Source organism: Girardinichthys multiradiatus, chromosome X (assembly GCF_021462225.1).
Source record: "Girardinichthys multiradiatus isolate DD_20200921_A chromosome X, DD_fGirMul_XY1, whole genome shotgun sequence".
In the NCBI taxonomy this organism is placed as follows: domain Eukaryota; kingdom Metazoa; phylum Chordata; class Actinopteri; order Cyprinodontiformes; family Goodeidae; genus Girardinichthys; species Girardinichthys multiradiatus.
The window spans coordinates 12,785,784-12,808,016 of NC_061817.1; the positions used below are offsets into that span (position 1 = coordinate 12,785,784).

At 38.5% G+C, this 22,233-nt stretch overlaps 1 protein-coding gene across 4 annotated transcripts in view; it reads left to right on the forward strand.

Moving 5' to 3' along the window:
• Positions 1-22,233, forward strand: part of LOC124862766 (netrin-1-like) — a 64,070-nt gene that overhangs the window by 36,371 nt on the left and 5,466 nt on the right. For 3 of the 4 annotated variants that reach the window (XM_047356882.1, XM_047356883.1, XM_047356881.1), the window contains 4 exons: positions 902-1,090; positions 8,625-8,774; positions 12,665-12,718; positions 17,336-17,410. In XM_047356882.1, the coding sequence (XP_047212838.1) occupies positions 902-1,090; positions 8,625-8,774; positions 12,665-12,718; positions 17,336-17,410 (468 nt within the window). The remainder of the gene's footprint in view (positions 1-901; positions 1,091-8,624; positions 8,775-12,664; positions 12,719-17,335; positions 17,411-22,233) is intronic. The other variant, XM_047356884.1, reaches the window with a different exon arrangement.

The following is a 22,233-nucleotide window of genomic DNA, read 5'->3' on the forward strand; positions in this document are numbered from 1 at the left end:
AACAAGACATACATTTTTTAGAGAGAATCCTGTTTGTCAGGCCACAGAAAATGTTCCAAAAAGTAATCAAGATTTTTATTTTTTTTATTTAAACGGGTGTTTGTGTTTGTTTTGGTCTGCAGAGGTTTTGACCTTGGAACTCTCCTGCATATTTTTAACCTAACTAAGACAACTGAGGCCTGCATTACTTTTATTTTTGTCCTGGGTTTGTGACCTCCAGCATGAGTTGTTGATGCACTCTTTGAATACTTTTGGTTCTCCAGCAACTCCAGTTCACCACTGTTTCATGTGTTCTTGATTTATGGATAATGGCTCTTATCGTGGTTCAGTTGAGTCCCAAAATCTTGATGAATTTCTCTACATAGGAGCTTGATCTTTTTCTTTCGATCTTGTAGCGTACTTCATGTTGTTAGGCAGGTACTATTAAGGTTGTTTCTGAATTCTACTGGTCTGAGAGTAATCAGGCTTGAAAGTGGCTAGTAAAATTAAACCAAATTAACTTGGTGGACCTCCATGTCTCCAACTCCAATTAAACTAGTGGAAGGACAATTATATTTTCAACAAGCTCCAGGTTGGTTTGGAAAGCTTTTTGCCCTTAATAAATTAAAGCATTTAAGAAAACCAAATGTTTTATTTACTCAGGTCTTTTTGTCACAAATAGAGTTTAATTTTTGGGACTTATGAAACTTAATAATAACAACCTTTATACATTTGTTTTTTATATACAGAAAATCTGCAGTTTTTTGTACTTATGCATGTAAATTTTGTCATTAAAAATCTTTAAAGAGACATGTTGCAATTTTTAGTCAGGGACGTTACCTTACACCTATATCCATCAGTATCTTTGTACCACAAACGCAAATTAATGGAGTATTTTGCTGTCTTTTTACTCTTTGCCCAGCGTGCCACTGCAACCTGCACGCCCGCCGCTGCCGCTTCAACATGGAGCTGTACAAGCTGTCCGGCCGCAGGAGTGGCGGGGTCTGTCTCAACTGTCGTCACAATACAGCAGGGCGCCACTGTCACTATTGCAAGGAGGGCTACTACAGGGACATAACCAAGTCCATTTCTCACCGCAGAGCTTGTAAAGGTAGCAGATGTTTTGTATAGCACTTCTGAAACAAGAATGTAACCCAAAGTGCACACAAGAATAACAGCATCACAGAAAAGCTAAAAAACTAAAAACAGATATCAGGCAAATACTGATCAACTGGGTATCATCAGCATACCAGTGGAAGTAAATGTCTTGTATGGCCTAGAAGATGCATGTAACGGGTAAATGTGAACTAATGACTATGGCAACTCTTATTTAAGTGTAACCAATCATATAACAAGATCTCGTTTTATTTAAATATGACATATTTACACATTTGGTCTCTACTGGTAGATGGAAATGACACATTTTAATGTAAAATATCATCTGACATTCAAGCCATACAGACTATGCTCTGTTAACAAGACCTTGATCTCAGATGAAGTTTAGTCTGTCTCCATAAAAGAAAAAATTCAGTTGCTCAGCGGGAATCTTAATTTTCAGCCTACTACACCTTCATGTCTATGAGACAGAGTTGTTCGTAACACAGAGATGACACAGTGCTGACAGAATATCTCCAAGACAGATAAGGCATGGAATATAATGCATCCATCCATCATCCATACCAGCTCATCCAGGGTGTTTTTGTGCATAGTTAAGTGTGTAATTGAAAAACATGTTTCTTACTTTTTTCTTTCAATTCTATCGTCACACTGTCTCCACCACTCTCAAGGGCAGTTGGAGTCCGTTGACCTGGCCAAATATGTAATTAGCATGCGGCACAAAAATGAATGAGACCTAAAATATAATTTGCAATGAAATATGGCATCCAAGCTGTCTGTTGTAATTATATTGCACTCATTGATGCTGCGATGACAATGGAGCTTCAATATATTGCGCAGCTGTATGCAAAACGTTTGATATATTAGCAAAAACAAAAAAGAGAGGAGGGGGATTTTAATTGTTCCCAAAAATATAGCTAAAATCTTCCCTCGTCTTGTCTTGTGAACCCAATAGTTTTTATCGTGCATTGTTTAATGAACTGGAGGTGTTGCTATGTTACTAGTAGTCAGTGTAGTTTTTTGCAGCAATGTCTTAAAAGTGTGCTAATTATAAATGTATGTTTAGGGAATTCCTGTTCTCAGCATAAAAATGTGATAATTCACTAATACAGTTATTAGCATATGTTAGCCAATAAAAAGTTTAAAAGCTAAAAGAAACTGCAGAAATGAAAAGAAGTGACTGTTAATTATGCAGAAATATGCTTCAGGCCAGTCTTTCTGGTAAATATAAGCTTGACAGACTAGCACATGGTTTCTAAAGAACAGAAAAACAAACTGCTGACACGGTTCAGGTAATAATCAAATTCTTTAGGAAAGAGCAGACCATACGCTTTTCAGCTATGGTGTCAGCGAAATGACCCATGCAACTCCTATTTGAGGCCCTCCATGAATGCCGTACAAGACAAGCATAACAAACAGGCCAGAGGTGGGTGTCGATCCATTGAGCAGATCAGTGGAAACGGCTCGCTAATCGGCATTCTCTACTGTTCACTCAGCGAGTACACACACACACGTGTACAGGGCATAAAAAAAAGACAAAACACACACACAGGTGTGAGCACACACGCAAGGTTTGAGACCAAGCTGGCAGGAATTAAACTGTGGGGAGACAAAAGCTGAGCTCCTTCTGTGTGGAAGGATCTCTGGGAGTAAAGACGGGCCCAGTACGAACAAACTGCTCCCACTCGGACCCTCTAGTTAGAATCTCACCAGCAAGATATCCGAGTGATATGCTAAATGTTTTTCCATGTGTCTGCATGAGCCGAAAAACAATAACATACATGCATGAAATACTATGGATGTAGAATAGCTTGCAGAAGCATTACTCCTCTTGAACTTCTTTTGATTTCAGAAACTTTACAAAATTTGAAGAATTTGTTCACAGACACTTTCCATTCAATCCAAGCAAAATAGACTGGGCAAAAGTATTGATTCTCTAGATGCACAAAGCTGGTAGGGAAATGCATGCTACACTTTTCATCTTGAAATCCTGTAATTTTTCTTCTACTTCACAATTACTTTGTGTGGATCTATCACATAAAACCTCAATTAAATACATTGAGGTTTGTGGTTGCAACGTGACAAAATGTAAAAAGGTTTCACTTTTCCAAGGCTCGCTAAAAATAGCGAACTGGAGTCTATTTAATGATAAGATTAACAAAAACAAGGCGCACAAACATTCCTTTAGCTGCCATTTTAATTTTCTCTTTAATCTCTTACTGCACCACATGAAGCAATGAGCCATTTTAGATAGATCCACATACTACCTTGTTAAGCCAAACTAAATGCCGAGCTACGACTGGCTGCTGACAGAATTTTAGGATGCCAGTCCACTGGCGCCTTTATCTTTGGTACATTGCTGGCCAAAACAGCAACGTGATATTTCCTGCTTCACACCACAACAGTTTGCTTTGAATTCTGCTTTTCTCAGCTCACATGGAACGGAAATAAAGGCATGCAAAGCAGACCGTTCAGATGTTTTTCCATCAGTTAGAGGTCCTAGTCAAGCAGAGTGCGGTGTTCAGTTGTGGTGGTGTTGTAGTGAACACCAGCCTGATAAATCATCTGCACTTAGCGTAAAAACATGACAAATGGATCGCAGGTTCACCATGCCAGCCTAAACATTTTCCCAAGTTACATTTTGGAGTATTTCCATTTGTAGGAGTTGGCACTAAAAGCAGGCTAGTTTAACAAAGGTTCCTACTTTGCTTGATGATGCAGTGATATCCATACATCTCTGCGAAGGCTTTTCCAAACAGCTGAAACAGTAACCTGAACATGTTTCCCTACCTCTCCAGCCACCCAGCTCATTGCTGTGGGATCAAATCCAAACAGTCTGATTGCTGCCTTTCTTCTCAGGTGACAAAAACGGCCTTTCGTGACATCAGTTAAAAATCGCCGTATTTATTGTTCAAATCAGCTGGCCATCTCATTCTGCTGTTGTTGGACAGGAAATACAGCACAGTGCCAACAAAGCCAGGAGGAAACCTGCTTTCATTCCCCATTCCTGCACCACCTGATGAGGGTGGTACATGGTTCATTGCACTGCAGTCCCCAAAGCACTCAGCAACCATTTAGTTCTTCAGGGCCCTCCACTGCAGCTTCAAATTAAGCAGTTTGACATTTTCAAAATGTTCCAATTATCAAAAAGAGAAAAGAATTGCACGAAAATACATAAAAGTTTTCCATTATGAATCTTGAAATAGCTGTGCATCTTCCTTTAGTAGATAGTGTTGGGAAAGTGGTTCTTTTTACACACACAAAAAAACTTTTCTTTTACGTAAAAAAGGCCTGGTATAGAGCTTTTTTTGCTCGTGTTTACATGACATGCTACAGTGAGGGAGTCTGACAAAACATTTGGTTCTAAAAGTGAGATCTACTGAAGTACCTCAGCTGCAAGCACAGTGGCAACCCACCAAATCTAACCAACCGAATAGTGTGATGCAATGCAGGCAAAACATTACAGCCTTAAATATTCTGTGATTTTTTTTATACCGCTTTTATTTCTGGGCTCTGATTTTACTAATACAACCTGCCATTTATCTTTCTTTTTTAAACTGGAAGGATACCAAAAGGTAGCTCCACTGCAAAAAAACCCCCAAAAAAACATCCATTGTATAAATATGCCTTGGAAAACCTTTCATTCCCCTTTACTGTGTTTTGTAAAAAATGTATAACCTAGACCAACAAAATGTACTTAATAATTATGAAGAGGAAGAAAAATAGTAAATGGGTGTCAGAATTTTGAAGAATGTGAAAAAATCTGAAAAGTGTGGCGTGCATTTGCATTCAGTCCCATTTACTCTGATGGAGAAGTTTAAAGCAGGGTTAGGTTATAAAACAATATCTGAACCTTGAACATCTCATAGAGCTATGTTCAGTTCATCTTTTGAAGAATGAAAGAGAATAAAACAACTGCAACCCAACAAGGCATGGCTTGAACTGACAGGCCTGGCAAGGAAAGGAATAATTAGAGAAAGGGTCCCTAGTAACTCTAAAGAAGCTTCAAAGATCCACAGCTCAGGAAGGAGAATCTCTCAACAGGTCAACTAGTAGTAGGGCAAGAAGAAAACCATTCTTGATAAAAATCCACAAGATATCTCGTTTGCAGTTTGCCACGTGCCACGTGCCAGGGAGGCAACACAGTAATTTTGTAAAAGAAGATTCTCTAGTCAGACGATTCCAAAATTGACCTTTTTGGCCTACATGGTATGTGGCAGAAAATGAATGTCCTTTTTCCACTAGCTCCATTTAGCCCTATTCGACTCCACTCGGTCCGCTTTGTGAGCGTTTCTATTACTGTTTTTACCTGTACCAACTTTTTTGGTCCCTGGAGCTGAGTAGGGACTAAATGTAACCTGAACAGACTGCTGTTCACTGATTGGCCATGGGACCAGGAGAAATGAGAAGGTTTTTGCTGAGCTAGTGCAGGAAAAAGTTCATGAAAGTCAAAAGCGACTACAATAATATTAAGGACCACATTTGCCGAAGCAGGTCAAATTAAAATTTAATTTTACTCTTTACAAATATAAACCATGCCTGAAGAATGAAAGAGAAAGAACACCATGTCAGCTTTCTGAATTACACACAGGTAACGGGAGGGGGGATGGGTTATTTAACAACTACTTATATCAGCTGATGACATAAAATCAGAAGTACAAACATTTGCCCCGGAACACACAAAGCAATACCACCATGAACCAATGTGTTTGGTTTGGAAATTTATCGACTGCTATAGCTAATTTATTAAGAAAACCAGCGTCTGCAGGAGGAGGGAGCAGGCAGGGAGCAGCTGCCTGTAATCAGGCTACCTGCATCGGATCAAACGGGAGGAAGATCCCGCTCAATACGCAGAGCACCAATATCCAATAGCCAACTTAAAACTAACTTTACCGCGGTCAGAGGTCCACGGTTTTGTCCTTTAAAGTTCTTGTCCTCATTATTGCCATGGCTGAGGCAAAAACTTTCCTATAAAGGCCAAAATTGTAACTTCTTCAGGCAAACTATGGAGCTTCATCTGTCCAGACAGCAGCATCTCTCCTCTCTGCTTCTCCTGTCACACCCCCCTCACATTATCCCAATTATCCCAGTGGATCATTTCATACATGGAAAAACATATAGAAGACACTCTTGCATATACAATAATGCAAACATTATTGGTATTTAGATTATTTATGTTTTTATTTTCTATTTATTTAGTTATTTTTTGTCATTTTACGCAGATTGCTTTAATGTGACAATGTCCCAAAGTAATTTTAATAGCCCCACAGTGCACTACGCTGACAGTTGAATGTGGGGCTTCAAGGCACAGCTTCAGCCATTAGTGGGTCAATGGAAACACACCTGGTACCTTACCAAGTATAGTGAAACCGAGTGGAATGGAGTGGAGTGGAGCCGCGCCACGTGGCGTAAAATGAGCGAGTGGAAAAGGGGCATACTTCTGTATAGTGAAACATGGTGATGGTAGCGTCAGGCTGTTGGGATATTTTTCTTCAGCAGAGACAAGAAAAGCTGGTCAGCGTTGATGGCAAGATAGATGGAGCTAAAAAACCAAAAGACTTGAGACTGACTTGGATGTTTGATGTATATTCAAGATGTATTTTATGTGTTAGAATGGCCCAGTCAAAGTCCAGGGTGAAATCCAACTGACAATCTGTGGCAAGACCTGAAAACTGATGCTCCTAGATACTCTTCATCTAATCTGACTGAGTGTGACCTATGAAGAATGGGAAAAACTTTCATTTTATAGCAAAGCAAACATGAAAAATGTAAAAAAAGGTTAAGGTGTATGAATACTTTGCAAGGCACTGTATTTTCTAGGGGTCCAGTAGAAAGGAGCATAATTTAAAAGCTGCTAATGGTTTTTTTTTGGAGTACCATAGAAGGAAAAATTTCAAACTGAGGGAAGTAGAGAATAATTTCTAGATTTTTCATTTTAAAGTGTTCATATTTCCTATTCATATTAACTATTCAGAAAAACAGACTACATTCCCATGTTGCATTCATTCTGTGATAAAGTGGCACTTTATTCAAAGATTTTAAACAATCTAAAAGTGGCGACTTTAAGAATTAGGAAATAAATGCAGCAAATACCTGACAGAGAACATAAGAATGGATCTCCTTCAGCTGATCATCGACTGTATTCCAGGTTTTGCGATAATATCTTTTTAGGAATCAGCTTTAAAACATTTGATTTACAACGATTGGAAACAACTGAACTTCAAATCAGTGGAAAAGGAATAACATTGACAGACCCCTAGAAAGTAATTGAAACTTTCAAGAAAAACAGCATAATATTAAAATAGGAGTTATGCATATATACTAGTATCAAAATGGACAGTGACATTTGTTAAAATACCACATTTTATTCATTCAAATCTTTTGTGCATATAAATTTCTGTTCCCATAATTTAATTAAGAACATTTTGTTTTCTGTTAAAGAAAATAAACTCGATACCTAAAACATGTCACCACTGGACTGGATTTTATCAATTATATTTGCCAGAAACTTCCAGGAATCCAGTCCTGACAAACAAGTGAAGCCGTCCTACATTCCCACAGAAAGATTTAAACAGAATCTCATTACATTAATGGAGACATTCCAGCTCAAAGCACCTCCAGCATCAACTGGACCACTTGAAGCCCGTTTTTTGAGATGACTCGGCTGGTACTTATAATACATGCGGGACTAATAGTGAGGCTGGGCTTCAACTTCAAACACAGGCTTTATGGTAAAACTTTGGCAGCAACCAATCTTGCAATCACACACACACACACACACGCACACACACACACACACACACACACACACACACACACACACACACACACACACACACACACACACACACACATACACACACACATCTCGACAAAATATTTCTCACATTTAATGTGTGATCCTCGCAACTAACAGCCCAAACAGACTTTGAAGTGCGTTCCACTCTTCCATTAATGGGAAACATTATTCAGGCAGTGTTTGCAGGCAGCTCCAAGCCAAAAAGCTTCACACTGGAAACTCAATCTAAAAAGCAGACAGCCTGTCTGATCACAATGACGCAGAGGACACACAACTGCTTACACACTTACGATCAGACACACGCCCAGATGCAGTTAGTGGTGAAAGTGAAACCCCTATAATTTATCGAGTTATTTACTCCTCTGCGTGCCTTAAAGAGCGAGCCTAATGAAGAATCTTACAGTCGTGATGGGTGGAGGAAAGCAGCCTAATTGGATTGAGGTTATATGCTGGTGCAAGGCCCATTTTCCCATCTGGGATGGTCTGAAAGGAAAGCACAGTTAGAGTACATGATTTCCTTCAAACCTTTATTGCTATGATTACCCTTAGATTATAAGGAATATTTAGACTCTGCAGAGGAAGGCCCTGGCACATTATAGTCATATGCAAATGTTTGTTTTGTTCTGGTTTTGCAAGCTGCTCATGTTTTTGTTTTCAAGTCAAAGGTTGTTTAGTCGTGCACCGTCTTGCGTGGTGTTCCTGTAACTGTTTTTGCCTTTTCCCGCTGTAGCGTGCGACTGCCATCCTGTTGGAGCAGCAGGGAAGACGTGCAACCAGACAACAGGCCAGTGCCCCTGCAAGGATGGAGTGACGGGGATCACCTGCAACCGCTGCGCCAAGGGTTACCAGCAGAGCCGTTCCCCCATCGCTCCATGCATAAGTAAGCAATTAACCTTTACGCAGATACAAAAAAATTATATATATGTCTTCAAAATCATGACTGCGAGATTTTCTATATGTATTCCAGTTAAATGATTTAAACAGTGATTATACCCAAGCAAGTCTTTATACAGTCACTCACAGCGCTTCTCTAAAGTGTACCACCGCAAACGTTAATGTATTTTATCTAATTTTATCTAATAGACCAACACAAATGTAACACATAATTGTTAAGTGAAAAGGAAATTATACACGTTATCAAAGTTTTGTACAAATCTGAAACATGTAGTGGGCTTTTGTATTCAGCCCCCTTTACTCTGATACACCTACATCTAAAGCAGTGGAATCTGTGTCCTTCTGAAATCCCCCAAATAGTAAGTAATTTGTCAAAGAAGGTTCTCTAGTACATTTCAGTAAATTTGTGTGTGGTTTAACCTCAGTATAAATCCAGCTGTCCTTCGAAGGTTTTGAAGGTTAGTTAGAGAACATTAGAGAACAAACAGCTTTATGAACACCTAGAAACACAGCAGAAAGACCAGGGAGAAAGTTGAGTTAATCTTTAAACCACTAAACATCCCAGGTTTTGAACATCTTAAGGGGAACTGCTTAATCCAAAAAAGGGAAAGAGTACGGTAACATGGTGGTGACATTATGCTGCCACCACCATGCCACGACCTTCCAGCAGGACAATGACCATAAACATACAGCCAGAGCTACAACAAAACAGTTTTAAAGCACATTCATGTGTTAGAATGGTCTAGTCAAAGTCCAGACCTAAATCCATTTGAGAATCGATGATGAGACTTGAAAATTGCTGTTCACAGGTGCTCTCCATCCAATCTGACAGAGGTTGAGTTTTTTTTTTTTCAAAGAAAAATGTGCAAAGTGTTCAGTCTTTAAATCTATAAAGCTGGTAGAGACATAACCTAAAGTACTTGCAGCTGTAATTGTAGCAAAAGGTGGTTCTACAAAGTGTTTCCCTTAAGGTGAATACAAATGCAGGCCACACTTTTCAGAATTTTCTTTTTTTGCTAAACATTATGACAGACATTCTTTTTCTTTCAGCTTCACTTTTATGCAATACGTTTTGTTGGTCTATCATGAGAAATCCCAATAAAATACACAGTGGCTTTGGGTGAAATGTGACAAAATGTGAAAAGATTCAGTTGGTATACATACTTTTAAAAGGGATTGTATAAATTCTGAAGTCAAAGTTTGGATATTGTGAGTTAAAGATTAGGAAAATCTGCAAAGTAACTCAAAGACATGATCTAAACATGCCTGTTATCTATAAAACAATGACAACTTATTATTGTATCCTAGCGCCATTACTTTGAATAGATATTTAGCTGTTTAAAAATGAGTCTAGATAAACAAATCATTACGACTCGACTAGCACAGCTTTGTTTGCCTGCAGTGCCGTTAACAATCCCTCTCATAATAAATCTTCCTAACCAGTCCGAGGGAATGATGACTTGTATGTTTATTGTCTGTATCTGCAGCCTGCAGATTCCAGACCTTCTGCAATAAACGCCAGCGCCTCCCAGGAGCACAGATAGGCCACTAGTACCTGCTGTAGCTGGAAGCATCAAGTAGCTGCCTGGCATGAACAGATAAGATAACAGTGATGTCAGGGAGGACTCGAACGTGTTAGCTATTGTCAGCCTTGTCACCAAGGTTGACATTCCTGATAGGAGCCAGTTGTAGGAACTGGACATGGTGTGGTAACCAAGAACAGGGATTTAACAAGATATAAATGGGGGGCAAAAGGTTCTCAAAGACTGTGAATGTATTTAGTTTCTCGTATTTTATTTTTACAGATTATGTCTTTTCCTTTTAATGGTATGTTATTAAATTTTTGTGATACTAAACTTCCTGCCAGCTACAAATTTAACAAGACCAGCAGTATGTGCTGTCTCCACTGCCAGGACACCACAGTCAGTATAGGAAGAGGAACATACAGGGAAAACCTACAGAAGAGATATAACATTTTAAGCACATTAACAATAACTACATATGGCATCTTGCAGATGTTTTCACATCTCTTTTATTGTTATGTTACAAACTTTGAAGTATTTTATTGCAATTTTATGTGATAGACCAACAGAACGTTGCACATACAATTAAGACCAGATATTTACACACACTGTATAAAAAGACACTTAGGCGTTTGTTTTTTCTCACTGCTTTAAATTAATCAGAATAAACATTTTCTGCTTTATGTTGTTTAGGATTACCAAAATATTTTCTGTTTTTGAGTTTTCTTCCACAACCTTTTCTCAATAGTTTTCAGGACTTTTGGCTTATACCTTCTGACTGATCTGGTGTAACTTGGTTAGGTTTTAGGCTGCCTTGCTCACTAAGCCTTTTAGGTCTGGCAACAAATTTTTTCTGATATTGAGAGGCAATTTTGATAGCCACTCTAAAACATTCACTAGAGCAATCAAAGACTGGCACAAACTCCCAGAAAGTCTGAAATTATGCTCTAACCTGCATGATTTCTCACAAAAGGTTAGAGAGGAACTACTAGGAAACCAGCAGTGTCAAGATTAACTGTGATTATGTTTAATATAATGTATGTACTTATTTTAAATTGTAGACTTAAGTTTTATGTAAATGGCGGTAAATGGAATAGATCGTTTTGTGTGAATGGCTGAAGATGTATTTTATTGTTGCGACCTGGCCAGGGACTGCAGATGGAAATTAGCTATAGCTAAATTAGGGGTTAAACATCTCTTCTTTTATTAAGATTAATGTGTGTACACATTGTCCCTGTGAAATAAATATAAACAAAACAAACAAAACAAACTTTGTTTTCCTTAAACCACTCTGTAACTAATTTGGCTGGTTTGGCTCCTGTTTACTTCAAAAATATCCTTTAAAAAAATCCTTCCGGAATAGTATGATGGCTGGACATTACTTCTGTGTTTATATAAATGCATATAAATGTTTGAACATATGAACCTGGCACCTTGAGATATCTGGATGGAAATTTTACTCATTTGTACTATTGGCTCATTTATTTAGGTTTTTCTATGATGTCACTCAGGGAAGTTGTTTTAGATGTTGCCTTGAAACACATCCTTAGCTGTACCTCTATTTAACCCAAATGTTGTTAATTACAACTTTGTAGCTATGTTAGTGTCTGACATGCAATAACATATCAGAAGCCTACAAAGCCATTACATCATCATCTGGGCTGTCCCAGCTTGTTTAAAGACATACTAATTTTCATGTATGTAAACTTAAAAAATAGCAATATATAAATTACCAAGAAAAATTATCTGGCATTTAGCAAATTGAAATAATTTCTAATTTCAGTAGTCCTAACTGCTCTTAAACAGAAAATGTTTAGTTTGATTTGATCTCAGACAGTGAAAGAAAACATTCTTTTACACAATGTAAGGAACAGGGTTTTTTTCATTTTTATTTTTTTTTCATATAAAAATCTGATAAGTGTGACATGCATTTGCCTTCAGCCCCCCTTATTCTGATGCCGCCTGTTTAACATCCAGGACATACTGCCTTCAGTAGTGACCTGATTAATAAACAGAGTATCCAGTGTGCAATTTAACTTTAATGTTTTCTCACCGTTAGGCCTGAATCCTAATGGTGGAACATGGTGGTGGCAGCATTATGGTGGGGGGATGCTTTTCGTAGAAGGCACATCACACTTTGGATTTATATTTCCATGCACTTCACAATTAGCAGCTGCTTTGTGTTGGTTTGTCACAGAATAATTACCGTTAAAGATTTTTTTTAAAGTGCTTCTCATGAAATTCTGCTCCTATACTCAACAGCAAGCTTCAAATATGAAACCATCACTTTATTGTAAATTCTTTCATGCATTATTGACAATAAAAATGTGTATCTTTCATTTCTTTCATACAGAAATCCCTGTGGCATCTCCAACATCAACTTATAGCAGCTACGAGGAGCCATCAGGTGAGCAACCACAACATTATTTGACTAAAATAATGTTAAAACAATCCAAACTATATCCTACATTGACTTTTAATTTTGGTAGTTTTTATACAGTATATTCATTTGGAGTAGGATCTTATTAAACATCAACTAAACCAAAGTTCTCCTATGTGTGCAAAATACGTTGAGTATTTCAAGCACAGGCACTTTTTCTTCTGCCCTTCCGAACTCAGCACATCAGTGAGATCAGACTGCCGCTGATGTAAAATCCAGATATTTTGCCAGTGCTCTATGTGGCCTCATCCCCTGTATTCCCAGCCTGCCCAGCAACCTCCCCAGAGTTTCAGCCCTAATCTGATTATATGCTTCATTTGCACCAGTTTGTATTTCTATCAAGGCTCGCTGTGCCAGAAGAGAAGCCCTGCTGGACCTCATTGTTCATGTGATTCGACAAGAGTCTCCATGTCGGACCGCTGAGATTATATGATTAGACAAATGTTTCTATCTAAACCTTTAATTTACACTAAGAGTCTTCAAAGTGGTTTCATTATTTTCTTTTTAATAAAAAGAGAGTATGATTCAGGTTTGTTTGAATAGCTCCAGTCAACTCTGGTCATCGATCAGTGCCTGACGAATGTGGCGCCACTGACTTCCCTGAGCTTTTTTGTGAATTTCACTTCCTGCTTTAGCAACTGCCGAGGCTGTGAGGAGTTTGGATTCCTGTCACAATCTCCAAACAGACACCACCCTCCAAATTAGGAGCACCGTGGTCCCTGGGGACCCCTCAGAATGAACATGTCACACAAAGGGGGCGTTTGTCCTCACAGCAGGAGATTGGACCTTAATAAGAGCAGCGGGTGTGATGGGACACTGCGGCAATTGCACCAAGGGGCTAATGGGTAACGTCAGCTATCAAAGGGAAGCATGATGAAGGCCCCCAGGGGCCAGCAACAGATAAAGAGTACCCCTCCTTGCTTTTGCCACTTCATTTACATGGAAATCATGAATGCTCGATATTGACTTGTCAATTTCATTTACTTTGGGATTTCCTCTTTTCTTATTTCTCCAGCCAGCCCAGAAAGGAGCCAGACATTCCAACTTACTCTTCATACATGAATTCGATCCTCATCTCACGTCCCAAACCACTTTTTACTCTCCCGTTTTTTTTGTGAGAGGGAGGAGAGGGCGTTTTTTTCTTGCTTCATCATTACCTAGGCAACCTCATTCACACAGAGTATAATGGGGAAGAAAGGGAAAGACTCGACAGAGGGCTGGAAGAAATAATGAAGTTTGTCCATATTCAGGCGAGCTGAAAGGTCCCCCATCTCTCTCTCTCTATACTGCCCCCCCTCCTTTTTCTCTTAAGACTGCCCTGCCCAGCTTTCCCACCCCCCCTCCCAAAAAAAATGCACAAGGCTTATTGCTCCAACAGAGGCAGAGTGGGGGTGCACTTGAAGATGGTCTGGTTCCAATTTGTGCCGGTCAGTGGAAACTATAGATGGAACAAATTATTTTAAATTTTAGCATGGCCTCAGGTCCAGGCATCGGCCTCTTAATTACACAAGGTACCTGGCACAGTGACAGTATGACATAAAAGCCACAGATCAAGCCCTTAGGAGCAGAAACCCATGTACACATGCAGTGATTCAGATGGGAATCTGCTAAAAGCCTCTCCTCCGAGGACTAGGAACATTCAGCCATTTGGCTGGTGTTAGAGTGTTTATTTTTCTGCAGCATGTGGTTTAAAAGGGTGCTAATTTCTGATGGGTTTCCCCCCCAGTAACCTTCTTTTATGTGCGGGTGACCTCAGGGTAACCCACACAATAACGGGCTGGACACTGATGAGAGACCAGGCTGGAATGGAAAACATGGAGGCATATAGTAGGAGTGTGCTGACAGACACAGGAGGACGTGTGTAAGCTTTAATCTGTTTCACACTTCTTCTCTGAAGGCATGCTTAAGTGTCTGGGTGTCACATTCTGGGTTTGGGTTGGACCAAAGTGCAGACAAGAGCTTGATAGCAGCATGATTAAAGGAAGGTTCTGACTTTATTCAAAGTTTCCTACAAAAACGTAGCAAAACACTGCAGGCAATTAACAAAGACCAAAATCCACAACTCACAAAGTTGGCTTAGCAGGAACATGGTGAATACAGCACATGATGTGCATAGTGAATGGAAGGAACCAGCACTGAACACATAAACCAGACTAACTAATATACTAAGGGAATACAAAGGGCGGGTAATCGAAGGAACAGGGAACAGGTGTGACAAGGAGGCAGGGAGGTTGAAGGAACAGGTGAAACTAATGCATAGACTAAACATGGGCGAAGGGACTAATTAACAATAAAGAGACACAGACCTAAGCCAAACTAAAGGCCAAGATAAAATAACCAAAGAAGCATAAGAAATCTAGAATAACCAAGAACTAAAGGAAACAGAGAAACTGGAGGAAACCCTGATTACAAAAGTAAACAAAACCTAAAACCACAATGACTAAATTAACTAGAACCAAGCAGGGAACCTGAGGACAAACAAAGATGTAAACAATAACTAAAGCTGACCTAACAAGAGGGAGAACTAGAACTATAGAACTAAACCTAAGGGACTGAACTAGGAGAGGGAACAAAAATGCCTAACATAAATAAACACAGAGAATCCAAGGAAGATACAGAACTATAATAATCACAATGACAATAATAATGAAACTATTCTAAGTAAAGCAACACCAAGGGAACAAGGGCGAGAGGAAACCAACAAACACTAGGAGGCGGTCGGTAGAGGGAAACAAACTATCAGGGAGCAAAGTCAAATAAATAAACATGACTACGAAATCCCAAACTAAATAAAAAGTTGAAAACACAAGACCACAACAAATTCAAAGATGTCATATTGTGTTACTCGGAACAAAAGTAATGTGACAAGGTTGGAACCAGATTATATTTAAATGATTTCTTGTCTTAAGAGAAGTCTGTCTCACTAAGTGATTTCCATTTACTGTCAGCTTTACATCATCTAGTCAAGTCAGTATGAGCTTTTATTATGAGCCCCAGATATGAAGATGACAGTTTTCATCTTGGCACCATGTTGCATCAATATATGAAACTCTTTTTTTTGAGTATTTCTTGAGTTGCCTTGTTGTGCTGACAGTCTTCTACTGACATGCAGTTACAAAAAGATTTAAGAAGCCTACATTGCTTTAAAATCGTTTATCTGGCAGCATTTTGGGTACTCAGTGAAAAATAGAAACAACAGCAGTGTGACAGTCAAGATGTGAATGATCTGTAAGCACAGGAAGATTACAACTGGTTAATAGCTGTTAGCCACTAACAATGCTAAAATTATCATCTGAAAACATGAAAAAAGTATGAGAATCTACACAAGTATATAAGAAAGCACTTTTTAATGTCTTTTTATGTCATAGTACCATCTTTCAATTAGAGAAGCATAAAAAACACCAATAAGGATTATTTATAATTAGTCAAATTGTACCTGTGATATTTAACTAACCCTTTAATTACACATTTCTTAACTTAAGATCTGGAGGTATCATTACACTGCTACAATAAACTGATCCTATATGCTTCAACCATATGTGGTGCTAGAAGATAGAAGCTAAAATTGTCCAAAGCCTGTTGCACACTATGCTAAAGGTTTGAGATTCTTATTGCAAAGGTAATGTTAAGCATTTAGACAAGATTTTTATTAAATAATGTGAATGTAAACTGTCATGGTTAATCCTATTGCGAGTGTTTCTCTTAGACAAAGTCCCTAAGATAGCTTCTGACCTTAGACTTACCAGAAAATTTGACTAGAAAAGACATTTGGCTTGCTGACAATATTTCCTTACTAAGGCACCGAAGAGGCCTCAGCGCCTTACAAATTGTTATTTTGGCAGCACTTTGAGAGCGCAGCAAAAAAAGAGAAATCATTACAGAGACAAAGGCAAGTTGCAAACTATTTCTAAGCACCGTGTGGCTAAAGTTAGATGGCCTCCATCTGATCAGCTCTTGCTCATAATCAAAAATAGGGAAGGGGATGGTTCTGCACTGAAAATAGATTTTGAAAAACACACTTTGAGTTTTATGAATACTTTATTCTGTTTATGAAAGCAAAAAAAAGAGGGGTTAGATGTTTTTTGGAACATTAACTCCTACCACGTCATTTAATTTTGCATGCTGCTTTTGTTCTGCTCCCATTCTGAATAGTGTGTGCCTATTGGGATTAATAGGATGGAATTTATAGTGTTCTGCTGCATCATGACCAGATTCTTTACTTTTCCGTGAGGTCATTATCTCAATAAAAAAAATTTCTTCATGGTGAAGAATCAAATGACCATCTGGTAATGAAAATCCACTATTAGTCAGATAATTATTAGCCGAATGTATCCGAATCATGCAATAGTGTGACTCTGGTTTACTTGGATTTCACAGTTTTCACAAAAACATTGCTTAAATAACGTCTTGCTCTTGTTTACTCAATATTGTGTATTAATGCAATCCTAAACAGGACCAAATGTAAAGCCCATTCGGCTGGATCTCGCTGGACCACATGTTTAGATCTTATAGGGAGCACTTAATAAATTGCAGGATAAGCATTGCTAACCTGTACCTTCACTCCTTTCCTTTTCTTATCGCCAGATTGCGACTCTTACTGTAAAGCCTCCAAGGGAAAAATGAAGATCACCATGAAGAAGTACTGTAAAAAAGACTTTGGTAAGTGAATCCAGTACACAGGAATGTGTTCTTCCATATGGAAGGCCGCTGTCATGAGGTCAAATGCCTCAATTATTCAGAGCCCAATAACGTTCAAACCATGCCCTGTACCTTCATTTTCATGTCTCTATTGATGACTTAATGAAAACATAACTAAGCCATGCCGGCTTTTAATGATTAGTTCAACATATTTTTATTCTCTAATGTGGGCTTTTGTGAAGTCTGGCCTTAAACATAGTGTGTTTTCAGAAATACTATCCTAAAAGGATCATTTTCAAGCATGACAGGGAAAACTGGGCTTTTCAAGATATTCAAACGTTAGCCAACGTTCTGACACTGAGAATTAATCTTTTTTTGTGCTGATTTGTCAGATCTGATCACATTTCAGACATGTTTTCATTGACATATTTCTAGGTCTTATCTCTTTTGATAACACTCTAGGGAATCGTGTAGAGTTAAATGGAAATATTCAAGAATTGGCTTGAATTTCTTAAAAAAACACCAAATCACTGAGGTCCGTCTAGTTGTGTCAAATAAATATAAGAACATTTATTGTATTCCGCAAGGCACACAGAGTACATTTAACCAACATGGATATCCAGCCCTGTTTCTAATCAGTTTAGTTTTGCACAACAATCTTTTTTCTATCTTGCAGACATTCTTATTGTCATAACAGGAAATAAATAGGGTGAATAGATAGGATATGCTAAGTGATAAGACAACACTGTTGGTACTAAATACTTTATGTATTCCACAAGTGGCCCTATTAAAGGCCAAATTTATTTCATTTAATTTCATATTTTTGTATACAGTGACAATAAAGTGTTCAATTCAGTAGATATCCTTATGTCATTTTAATGTTAATGCCATATAAATTTTAGATTTTTAATTATGTATTTCCACTGTTTCTTTCCATGAATAAATATTTATACTACACCTAAATTCAGCAATTGTTTAAAACATTTTATTTTATTTTTTTAATAGTTTGGCTTTTTTGTAAAGTTTTCTCTAGTTCACGCAGTATTGAAATTATACCGGCTGGAATATAAACAGAATCCCCCATTAATATTTTGACAAACCACAAACTGTTTTTAAATGGTTCAGTTTGTGGTCTTTGACCCACTATCTAGCTGTTGATGAAGGATGAATCTGGAGGTATTAATCCTTTTATATTGTTCCATCGTCTTTGCACAATCAACCAGTATCACTGACAGTATCACTTACTGTAGCCTATCAGCTACAGTAAGAGGAAAAATTGGCTTGATCATTTTTTTCAGTACATTTGCTGATGTCACCAGAAGTTCAAGAAGGCGACTGTTACCCCCTAAATTTATATTTTTGATACAGGTCAAATAACTTTGAAATGTATTAATTTGGAAGCCTCAAATTAGTTTAATGCTCATGAACTAACACATACGTGCAAAAATAACTGTTTAGTGCTCATGCCTTTTAATATTTCTTGCCAAAAAGGAGTGATCTTTTAAAAAAAGAAGTTTCAAGTCAAAATTGACTTCCATCCATCCATCTTCTGTACCCCCTCTATTATGTTCAGGGCAAGTGAGGGGTCGCGGCTATCTCAGTTAACAGGCATGATGTGGGGTACAGCCTGGAGAGGTTATTAGTCCATTACAGAGCTGTAAGACACAGAAAACCATGTATGCACATTGTCATAATTAAAGGCAATTCCAAATTATCTTTACATGTAGCTTTCTTGTATTGGTGGAAAACAACAGGGTACCCGGGAAAATCCACTCATGTACAGGATGAAGATGCAAACTTTGTGTCTTGCAGGACTTTTTTGCCCCCCAAAATTATTTTTAAACGAGAATTTAAAGATACATAAGCTAACAGGCAGTATTTCTGTTATCCTCCTGGGTTATAGGGTAGTGAATGTTTGAATATACATTTTAGGACTGCAAAGAAATCACAATTCATTGCTTTTTCTGACAAGTCGTAAAAAAGCCAGAGCGCCAATGTTTAAATTGTGTTAATCTTGTTGCAGACCCTGTAAAAGACTAAAGAAACATGTGACAATGCATGAGTATCCCAGGACTCTTTAGAGAACTCTATTGGTGGCATTTGGGAAAACCTTCAGGTGTTTTACAGCTAATCACAGACAGACAAGAGAGGAAGTGTGATGTAACACTGTCAGTGAATGAGCTGAATCACCTCAAATAATGCAGATTCAGGTTGCTATTTTACAGTGTCTTGCTAATTACTTTTTCATTACAATTTCATCACTTTTCATCATAAACTTTAATACATTTTATTGGGTTTTTATAGACCAACATAGAGTACAGCATATTTGTTAAGTACAAGGATAATAATACATGATTATCAGTTTTTTTTTTTTTTACAAATACATATCTGAAGGGCGTGACATGTATTTGTACTAACTCAGCCTCACAGAATCAATACTTTGTAGAAGTGGCTTTTGCTGCAGATACAGCTGGAAATTGTCTTACTCTGATATCTAAAAAAAAATTTCCCTGCAACATTCAGAAGTCTTTAGAAGGTACCTCATTAGTAAATAATACCTCATCTCAGTGTATGTACCACTGATCTAACAGTTTTTCTACAAGCCATGCAGTGGACACACCAAATGTGAAAATGATGCTCTAAAAACACTTTTCCCACAGTGAAATATGGTGGTGGCAGAATCATGCTCTGGGTATGCCTTTCCTAGAAGAGCCAAGGGAGTTGGTCTGAGTTGATAGAAAAGTGGATGGAGCAAAATTTAGGAAGTAAACTTGTTTGAGACGGCAAAAAATCTAAAATTATGCATGAGCTGGTTAACATTATCAAGGTATACTAAGATTTTTACAAGTTTCAGTATCGCTAAAATTCTTCATCCTATTGTTCTTGTGCTTCAAGGTACTTTTAATAAGCTAATAGAGAAAGTTCCAGTGGCCCCAGAGTTTTCTCCAGCAACAGAGTAGCTCTCTGTTTCTCGTCTCTGGCTGTTGCATTGCTGCACTGCAACACATTTCTCTTGTTTAAAAGAGAGAAAGTCAAGTGTTTGCAAAGCTACTGCATGGAAACCAAAGGAGCACCCCCCACTACTGTTATTAATGTAATGCTTTTTTGAAAGCAAAGTTGACATGCTAAGAAACTAGAGAGGCATCTCGCTGCAGACTGCAGGTTCATTGCATCAACAGATAGTTGACCAACAAACGAGCACATATGAGCTTGTTAGACTACCACTGTAACTCAATAAAAAGCTAAAGACTAAAAAGGTTTAACACTGCACATTAAGTGTACTTTCTAGCATGACCATGGCACTAGAGGTATAATTAAATGGTTCAAATCATTTGGTGAAAAAAACCCAGTCCTCAGAAGCTGGTGTCCTGCATGTTTTAGATGTGTCTGGTCTCCAACACATCTTACAGTATTGCTGTATAACCTCCTCAGTAGGTCATCAATGTCTGCACAGGCCTCACAATAAACCATACATTTGATTCAGGTGGGTTGAGCCAGGAGAACATCTAAAATATGCGGTATACTGACTCCAGAGGACTAGAGCTGACCACTTCTGGTTTAGTTTAAAGCATTTTGTTGTGCTGGAACGACCAAGTCAAAGTCTAAATCTAACTCTAATTAAGAATCTGTGGCAAGACTTCAAAACTGGTTTCTCAATCCAATCTTGATGTGTTTTTCAAGAACAATGGGCAAAGTTGTCCGTTTTTAGATGTGGAAGAGACATAATCCCAACAAACTTTGCGGTGAAAGGTGTTTTTTTTTTTTTTGAAACCTTGTGTCATTTTCCATCCATATCAGAATAATGCACTGCTTTCTTATGGTCTATCACATAACGTCCAGATGAAGTATATTGAAGTTTGTGATTGTATTAAGACAAAATGTATAAATACTCTAGAACATATTTAGTAAAAAAGGGAGAAGGAATAGAATGGTTTGTATTATTCAGTGCAGTATCAGCAGTAGCTTTTGACATACAGTAATGTAATTTCACTATTTCTGCTTGTGTAGGCCTCTTTCTGAACTTGCATTCAAAATCTTTAGCAGCAAAACTGCTCAGTTCAACAGAGAAGAATTGGTTTCTTTTTATATCATCCAGATGAACACTGGCCAAATGTATTTTAGTCCCCTCGCAGATGAGTCTACACTAATTCAGTCCATTTGCAGCCTTTGGAGATGAAGCCATATGTAGTCATTGTTCATATTTCCATTGACTTGACTCTTAATCATCAGAGCTGAGAGCCGCAGTGCAGCTATAAATCAGTCAGGCTGGTTCAAGTAAAGGGTGCGTATGCTGTTGAATTCCTCTGAAGCAGATGATTTTATCCCGGGTCGTTTCGAGGCAGCAAGGCAGACATCAGCGCTCAGCATGCGTTCCCTTTGCCACGGTCTAATTCATTTCTCAGGCTTGTCGCCTTGCTTTTGTGGGGCTTCAGAGTCTCTTCTCTATTCTTCTGGGGGGGCTGCAACCCTCCGTGTGTGAGTGCTATTGCAGGCCCCCGGGGGTCACGGGAAGGGGCCCTCTGTTTAAACACAGTTGTGCGGTTTGCCTGCACCAAGCATTCCACAGGGCACAAACAGGTGGTAAATTAAGCAGACGGTGACGGATTGCCACCCCGTAGAAAAAGAAATATGTTTTGTTTATTCAATTTTTGTTTTTCATCACCACCGTAGCTACGGAGACGGCAGACACAAAGGGATTATATTCCCCCCAGACACCCTCCTCTACACACACGTACCCTCCCTCTCCCTGCCAGAAGGAGGACAATGAATCAAAAGGGCCGCGTGTTTACAGACGCTCCGGGATAGTGCTCAAAGGCAGGGCCCCCGGATCCCCTCGGCCACCT